The sequence below is a fragment of the Clupea harengus genome, chromosome 8 (assembly GCF_900700415.2).
Source record: "Clupea harengus chromosome 8, Ch_v2.0.2, whole genome shotgun sequence".
In the NCBI taxonomy this organism is placed as follows: Eukaryota; Metazoa; Chordata; class Actinopteri; order Clupeiformes; family Clupeidae; genus Clupea; species Clupea harengus.
In genome coordinates, this window is record NC_045159.1 from 15425925 (window position 1) to 15434857 (window position 8933).

Sequence of the window (8933 nt, forward strand, 5' to 3'; positions counted from 1 at the left end):
CTGTCCATCTCATTCTCTCCATCTTTCTTTCTCCCTCTCTCTTTCTCTCTCACTCGCACTCCAATACTCTCTTTTTTATTTCCTTCTACTATTTCACTGTACGTCCCCTGTTTGTGTTTACAAGCTAAGGGCCTCATACATCAGCTGTGTCCGAGCTGCACTGAAAACAGAAGGTCACAGTGATCACGTATCAGGAGCAGATGATTGTAGGCAGGTCACTGTCTCATACGTACAGACGTGCAGAGCAGGACTGTTTCCCATCAAATATCAAGTCAAATATACATGCAGTACATGTGTTTCATTTGCTTTCGCTTAAAGAGCATCTTTGTGTAGACAAACGTCTTATTTTGTTTAATTTTTAGAGTTAGAAATAAAATAGTCTTGAGTAGCACAGGAATCCCGCCTGTTTGAGACTGTGGTGTCAAGCGCACAGCTCTGTTTGGTCGTGAGTGAGCGGACCTCGCGAGCGTGCAGACAGACGGTGATAACGTCTAGTAAACAGACTGGGAGCGACTGTCCGACCCAAGCTAGTGAAAGCTGCCATAATCAGCTGCTGGATATAAAGGTATAGCACATGAAGTTTAAAATAGTAAAAGAAACAAAATGGTTAAATCATCACAAGTTAATTATAGATGTCGTGGCTCTCTTTTATCATGCCAGTTCATTGATCCTGTGGGTATGCTAGCCCACTCAGTAGCTCAGCCAGCTATAACTAGCTAGTGAACTCTAGCCTACAATGTTAACCTACTCACTTGAGCTGCAAATCCCTACCATTGGAAATGATTGTGCTACAGTATAATTAGCACCTATCTCAGCAGATGTCTTCAATATATTTATTGTCGTGCCATATTTCTAAATCTTAATTTGTAAATTGTTCTTCCTAAAACCCATTAGAGGACACTATTTAAAAGGATATTTTCAAACATTTCTTATGGGGGACCATGCCCCCAAACCCCCCTAGTTTTGCTGGGTCACAGGAAAAATATTAGGTTTTATTTAGGGACTTAGCCCCCCCAAAAGTGGGAACCTAAATTCGCCCCTGCATCTGACACAATACACACACACTCTACCACACACATACTAAACATAAACACTAGAAAGTACACACTTACTGCACATACACATAGAAATGCACATTAGAAACACTGGCCACACACACACACACTGACCTGAGGAGACCCGAACAGCCCCTCTGCTCTAGCCTATGGAGTGACGTTACTCCGTCACTGACACAATGACTGATCTCGTACACAGAGTCAACACAATGGGAAAGTTGTTACAAAGTGGAAAAGTGTGCAAAATGGATTTCCCCCTGAAAATGATCCTGAAAGGAAATAAAGTGTAGGCTCTTGACATCTCTTCTTGCTTGACATGCAAATAAGAACTAATATGGCACATGACTGCTACTAGTTTTAATCACATCCTTAAATTCTTTTTGATGGCATATGGTCATATGAAGGACAGATAAACACACCTGTAGTTCCCACTAACTAACTAGGCTATTCACTATGTAGTTTTGTGATTCAGGTTCAAAACCCTGTGGAGATGAACAGCTTTTACAGCACAATGTCACCTAAAATAGCACCAAAATACATCAGTTAGCAAGCTAGCTTGCTAGATTTGATCAGTGTCAACTATGTTTTTTGATGATGTTTGTAAGGCAAGTCTGCATGTTTCCTTTTAGCTAATTAGCCCGCTAGTTTCAGACGAGACCTCCTTACTGCTACTTTAATTTAGTACACGTGGGCATCCAGCCACAGTCGGGTGGTAAGTGAAAGTCATTAATCACGGTTCCCCTTCGTGGACTGTGAGGTGCTTTTTTTCCAGGGGATGAGCTGATGGCTTGGAAATGAAATATCTGGGTAATACGTGCAGATCAAAGGGCATCTGTATGCACTAACCTGCAACACAGAGTCTTCTTTTGTCAGCTGATCTAGAGCTGGCTGCCACGGTTAAGCCCTATCAGAACCAGGCGGATTTCCTCTTCTGTCAGTGTATGTGTGTGAAGGTGGTAGAGAGAGGGAAACATAGAAAGAGAGAAAGAGAGAGAGAGAGAGAGAGAGAGAGAGAGAGAGAGGGGGAGAGAGAGAGAGAGCTGGGGGAAGAGAGAGAGAGAGCTGGGGGAAGAGAGAGAGGGCTCTGATACAGTATGAAGCCCACACCAGTGGACTCTTTCACACTCCCTCACCAGCATGCACCTTGTTGAAATGGTTGGACATCCACACACTCACACACACACACTCAAGAGTGGGTATTTGCACATTTGAATACAAAGACCTGGACAAAGAGAGAGAGAGTCATTTCAGGAAAAAATCTAAATCTTAGCATAACATTTCCAGACAGCTGATTCTGGGTCAGAACAGTCCCTGGTGTAAAGTGTAATTGCATAGACAAGACAGAATACACAACTGGCTCTGGATCAGTAAGACCACATTGTAGGAGCAGGTGGTTGACCACTGTCCCTTATGCAGAGTTGAGCAAAGCCACATTAAGGTGTAACTGTACCCCTAGCTCTGAACCTGACTCAGGTTGAGAGCGGGGTGTTAACATTCTTAATATCCGAAGGGCTGATCAGAGGAGGCTGACATTCTGTTTTTATATGTACATTTCATGATGTAGATCAGTCCCAAATGGTTTGGCCTTGCAAGGTTCAGGATGATTTTAAACAGTAGATGGCATGTTGAGACATTTGCATCCCATAAATGCAGATTTTTATAAATTTGTAAATATGTTAATATTTACGATTATGTGTTTCATTACAGCAGTTATATTAATTTGGTTTACGGCTCAAAAAACACATTTAAGTGTACAGTAGCTCTTTACGGTGTCCAAAAGTATGTAGTGAAATCTAAAATATGTTGAAGAAATATACGTTTTTTCATCTGTGAAATGTGCTCAGAAACTTGCCTTTATGTGAACATGGACCCATGGACAGTGTCAGGGAGTCAGTCTGAAGTTTGAAAGTTCACTCAACTAAGAGTAGCTAAAAGAGGCTAATAAAGGATGTCAACCAAGATCTAAAAAAAAACAGTGATGGGCTGGGAAGAACAGAGAGAGGGAGGGGAAAGATGGAGGTTTTCTTTCCGAAAACTCTGGTTAGCATTTGTTTATTTTACATTTACATTTACATTTAGTCATTTAGCAGACTCTTTTGTCCAAAGCGACGTACAAGGGAGAGAATATTCAAGCTACGAGCAGGTCTTATATGTGGCAGTGATAACAAAATTATAAATTTGGTTTCTCAAACTCAAACAAGAGAGTGTCTCATTCCCCTGCACCCATCATCTCTATTCATTCTGCACAAATATTTAGCAGATGTGTTGACTAAATGGATTTTTGCCTTTGACTGCAGGTCAAGTACTGACCACTCTGCTTTTGACTCCTGGAGGTCTCTCTGGCTGCACTGATAAGATGTGTGAATCACTTTCAGGAATGTTAACTAGGCAGTGAGGGTTTGTCTAAAACTTGCAAGCTAACTTGCTAACAGCCAACAGACTAGCCTGGCAAACACTGATAAAACCTAGGTAACTGATGTACTTCTGTGATATGCTTGGCGACATGCTTTACAAGCTGTATGGATGGATTTACATGTTTACATAAACAGACAGCATATTATTAATGAGCATATTATTTATTATATTACTTTCTCTCTTACTAATCCTGACATTACTACACATAAATCAAGTTTTAAAAAGCATAAATACCTTTGTGGAATATCACAGTATAATATACAAAATACATATCCAAATATGTCACTCACAGGCACAGAAAAATGAGAGAGCTTTGTTAACTTTTACATCAATTTACATGGCAACCAAGGCAGATAAAAGCTCACTTTGGAGCTGGTACTGATCTGGTGAGGGTCCGTCATGGTTGTGGCCAGCTTTATTTTTCTTGAACAGTGCTGAGGTCCGCACTCTGGAGTTACAGAAAACAGTTGTGGCAGAAAAGAGCGACTGAATGAACTGAATAGACCCCGGGCACACTGATTATTTTGCAGAGGGAGACGTGCTACAGGGGCTTCTTTAATCTGCCTCTCAGGGTTAACAGGCCCGCTGGGCCCTGGGCCTGCCTAACCTGGAAAACTCTGTGTGCCTCTGCCAGCAGCTGCGGCCATTTTAACACGCAAAAAAATTCTAGAAAATTCCATGGGTGCTGAGTCCAAGTAGAGAGAAAGAGGTAGAATGTGTCAGTGTGTGTGTCTATGTGTATGATAAAGAGCGAAAGAAAGAGAAACAAAGAGGGAAGGAGAGCCATGTGTGTGTGAGTGTGTGAGGAGAGAAGGAGACTTACATGGCAGTGTGTCTGTTTGTGAACATGTAATACTCTCGACTCCTGATAAATAAGTATGTAAATACGTATGTCCAGACCCAAACTCTCCCTCTGTTTCACCTTTGTCTTGGTGTTCATTCTGTTCTCCTGTGTTTCTATATATTTCAGCAATCATGACCATTTTCAGGCCGACTGCTCAGCTTCCCTAATTTATAACAGGCAGACACTACATACTGTACATACAATGACTGGTGTGATACGCATGCAGTGACACCACTACAACTGAAGTGCCTGCCAGGCCCGGGCCCTAGCTCACATTGCCATGAGTAAGCCCCTCCAGACAAACACACAGAACTGGACAAAAGCCTGAATAAACACAACTTACTGTCCAGCTCCAGTTGCAGGCAGCAGCCTTATTCGTCTGTCTCATACAGTTCCCTTTCACCAGTATTATACTGTGATTTAGGCAAAGAAGGCTATATGCTACAGTTCACTAAGAGCAACTGTTCTGTTTTTACAGAAGAACCCCTTTAGTAAATGATTATTATCTTGAACTATGGAACAGCTTACCAATAGACGAGTTATGAAAGAAAAGGAAAGGCAATACGGTGGATGTGTCATGGTATGGCACTGAAGCCCCTTAATGTCGTAACACTGAGTTAAAGTGCCTTTGAAGCTGAGACGGCACTGAACATGTTTGATGTTCTGTTGGAGGCAGGAATTGTGGTATGTTTCCATTTCCTCTCGCGGGTCATCTGAATGGTCAACAGAGCAGGATTTATGTCTTAAATATACACAAACAATTACATTAATGCCACGGAGAGCATATTTCAAATGAGTCCAGAACTAGAGTCCAACAAGTGGGGATGTGCAGCTATGTGTAATACAAATCCGAGCTCAGAGAAGTGAAATGTTAGATACAACTAAGAACAACAAGCCCTGAGAGGACCAGCAGCGAGGAGGAAGTTAGGCCAAGCTGCAGTGTTGTTTTGAAAATGGAGGAGTGAGTAGTTGCCGTGGCGGTGGCAACTCAAACGGCCAGGCTTCCCCCCCTACCCCCCACCTGACCACAGTGCCTCACAGTCAAAAGTCTTCAAGGCCGCAGGGTGTACGCATCTCCATAAAAGTAGCTTTCACAGCCGGTGAATCAGTTTCCTCATTTATTTTTACCGCGGGCGTTTATTTTTGGGCCCTCTTCACAAGTCAAAAGCAAATCTTCATCTCTGCAATGTAATTAGGGGCTTTTGGTTTAGAGCAGAGACAGACCAGAAAGAGAAGGAGAGAGTTAAAATGAGACAGAAAAAAAGAAAGAAAGAAAGAAAGAAGGAGCAAGCAAGACACACAGAGAGAGGGGTGATAGGAGAGGGGATGATGAAAAGACAGGAATAAGGAAAAAAGAAAGAGGTAGAGGTAGAGGGGGAATAAATTACACCAAAATGATGCCTCTGGCTTACAGCGAGTCCAAATTGGATTCCCCGCTTCTGAAGTTCAATACTGCAAATGAGAAAGCCGTGCAAATAATCACAGTGCACACCCTCACACACAGGCAGCATGATTCCTTTCATTCAGGCATCTCCAGCCATCAATCACACTTCACTTGCTTACGCACAGAGTTATCAGTTATCCTCCTTTCCATTTTCACACAAACACGCACACACACACACACACACACACACACACACATAGGTATATGAGGAGACACGCAGCACTCTTTATTTTGTTTTGGCTGGATGGCTGAGTGTATGACTTCATGCAGAATAGTTGGACTTGGAGCATATGCATGTGTGTGTGTGTGTGTGTGTGTGTGTGTGTGTGTGTGTGTGTGTGTGTGTGTGTGTGTGTGTGTGTGTGTGTCTGTGTGTGGGTGTGTGTGTGTGGGTGTGTGTGTGAATAAGAGGGGCTGTGCTAAGCAGACCCCTGGGCAGACTCTGTGGCACCGTGCCTCTCCACAGCCAATCTGATGCAGCACGCAAGTCCAGCCACTGCCAGCCAGACAATATGCAAAAACCATTACACAGTCCACAGGTGGGACTCTAAGAAAAGAGTGAAAGTGAGTTTGAACATTAGTGAAAATGTGTAAGAGAAAGGGAACAAGAACCAATGGTTCTAATAAGAGTTCTGCATTTATTCGACTTAAATGAACATGGGCCCATTATTAGCTGCTCCTGTTGCAACACCATAATTATGTGGAACACTGGTATTCCACAGGCATAGGCCTATACCTGCTGTAGTACAAGTTGTTCTGCAGATGGGAACGATTGGACCAATATGTTTATTTGCGCCCCATGAGGAACAGCAATTAATTGAGCAGTTAAAAAGCACAACTTGTGAAGAAATGCCACCATTTACACCAGAATTCAGGAAACAATAAAACAAGTGTTGCTGGAAAACTTGATGAGAAGAAATGCAGTGCAAAGTAAATGGCAATAGGAATTATGTCTTTACAAGAGCAATTGGACTGCCTGATCACCTTAGATATGATCACCCAGAATTTTAAAAAGGATATATAATAGAGGGTAATTTATCACAGGTACGGTTGGCTACGTATTTAAATGTAGATGTAAATGTTAAACAACATCACAAAATTCCACATGGCTTTATCAAGACACCACCAATTATATTGTGAAACCCTATATATGGAGGTAAGCACGAGTACAATAAAAAAAATCTAGGTTACATCCGCCACATGATGATGATGGACATTTTGACGAATGATAACAGATTTTTACAAGGCAGTTTTTAACTCACCCACTCTGAAACCCCGGCCAGTGAGAGTGTCAGCAGACTGCCCGTTCTCTCCGATCAGGGTGGTGTTGTTGCCCTGCTCGCAGGTGTCTTGACATTGACCCGTCCGCTGACATGTCCGTTTGCAGATCAGCGGAGCGATGACCACCTTGAAGCGCTCCCGAGTCGAAGCGCGCTCGGCGCAAAGGGCCAACCTCTGGACAGCTAGCCAGATGACGAGCAGATGGGAGATGATCAGCGAAGGCATTCTGGCATCCTTCACCTTTGTACCGAGAGAAAACGGGGCATTCACGGAGGCACAAGGTAGCCGAACCTTGCCAGATCCACGAGTCGGAAAAACAGAAACAAACAACAACAAAACAGCAACACGTTAGCGTGAGACTAACGTGTTGTGCTACTTAGACCGAGATGATCTTGAGAAAAAATGAACTTAAATTGCCAATATTCAAAAAAGAAAAAGACTGCGGAGTGGTATTAACTGTTCCGTTTCCGTCTACTTATACAATAAACAACTATTTACGTCTCTCCGCTGCTTAAACGTGACTTCTCAAGAACGTGACACATTTTGAAAAGTTTACAAAAGACGTATAAGTAGCCGAAGACCATCTGAAAAAGAATATCCTGCGACGAGAAGCCCTTTCGTTAACCAACACAACCTATCCCAAAATTTCCTTTTTCCTCGGTCGCCTTTCTCCTTGCTCGCGCTTAGATGGCTCGTGTGCGCCTATCTGAGTTTGGGAAAGAAGGGAGGGGAGATGGAGGAAGAGGAGCCAACCCACTCCGGGCCGAGTTGGCCGGGCGCCAGCCAGTGCAGGAGCTGAGCTGAAAGTGGTTTCGTTGTTGGTTCTTTTGCTCGCCACCCCCTTGTTTTCCCCCTTCACCTAAACCCCACTCTCGTAGAAAACCAGCGACCATGTCGGCCCAGCTGTGCGCGTCGCTCCGCTGATTCGGTTCCCTGAGACACGCCAGCGGTAGCCTTTCGCCGCCTACACCTATGTCTACGATTCAGGTCACTGTGCCGCCAGAGGATGGGCTTAAGGGGGTGTTCTTGGAAGTCTGTGAATGGACTGATCTGCTTTTACCTGATTGTAGGCATACGTTTCTTGCGGGATATGTCTGGCTGTGGTTTCTTGAGAGATGACAGCGACATGAATTGCAGGGTCTGAGGTATGGTATTTGAGGGCAGCATGACACTGATGCATGTAAACAATGATAAATACTATTGGAAAACAAAACTAAATCAGTGAATTTACGGAAAATAAACCCATAAAACAATTAACAATTAAACTATTAAATAATGTAGTGCTCAATCCAGTAAATCAATCTAACCTGCTGATTTATCGGGACAAATATTCTTTGAGGGAAATGATTAGTAATGAATTAGTAGCAGTTCCTGTCAAGGTAAATTACTGGAGAATGTCAATGATATTTTGATACTTTTCTTTTACTTAAAACTTTATACTTTCAATTACCTTCTAACGACTGTCGCGTAGCTGAATTAGGCTAAGGGCCCCATTGGTACGGTGCATGTTATTAGTTTGGGGAAAGGACAGAGAAAGACGAAGGAAAGCCGTGAAAGTGGTAGAGAGAAAGGAAAACAGAGTCACTACATCTGCGTAAAGTCAGAATGTTTGACCTCAGTCGCTAAGGAAATTACCGCATCGGCCTGGAGAAGGTTCACAGATTCTCTCATACATCTGCAACACAGCGCCATCCACTGCCAACACATACACACACGCGCCCACACATGTACACACACAAGCAAACAGAAAGACATATACGCACATACATATATTAGCACAAAGACGTATGTGTGGCCCCATTGGCACACACATATATTCTATTCCACACAGACAAACATGTCGGTTACTTGCTATGCTAGCCCCTAGGCACAATTTTGAATTTTGCTATATATT

General features: G+C 43.1%; 1 protein-coding gene across 4 annotated transcripts in view; it reads right to left on the reverse strand.

Annotated features, from left to right (window-relative positions):
• Positions 1-8296, reverse strand: part of ltbp3 (latent transforming growth factor beta binding protein 3) — a 49964-nt gene extending 41668 nt beyond the window's left edge. For 3 of the 4 annotated variants that reach the window (XM_031572057.2, XM_031572058.2, XM_031572056.2), the window contains exon 1: positions 7021-8296. In XM_031572057.2, coding sequence (XP_031427917.1) covers positions 7021-7264 — 244 coding nt within the window. In that variant the 5' untranslated portion in view covers positions 7265-8296. The remainder of the gene's footprint in view (positions 1-7020) is intronic. The other variant, XM_031572059.2, reaches the window with a different exon arrangement.
• Between the last annotated feature and the right edge of the window lie 637 nt (positions 8297-8933).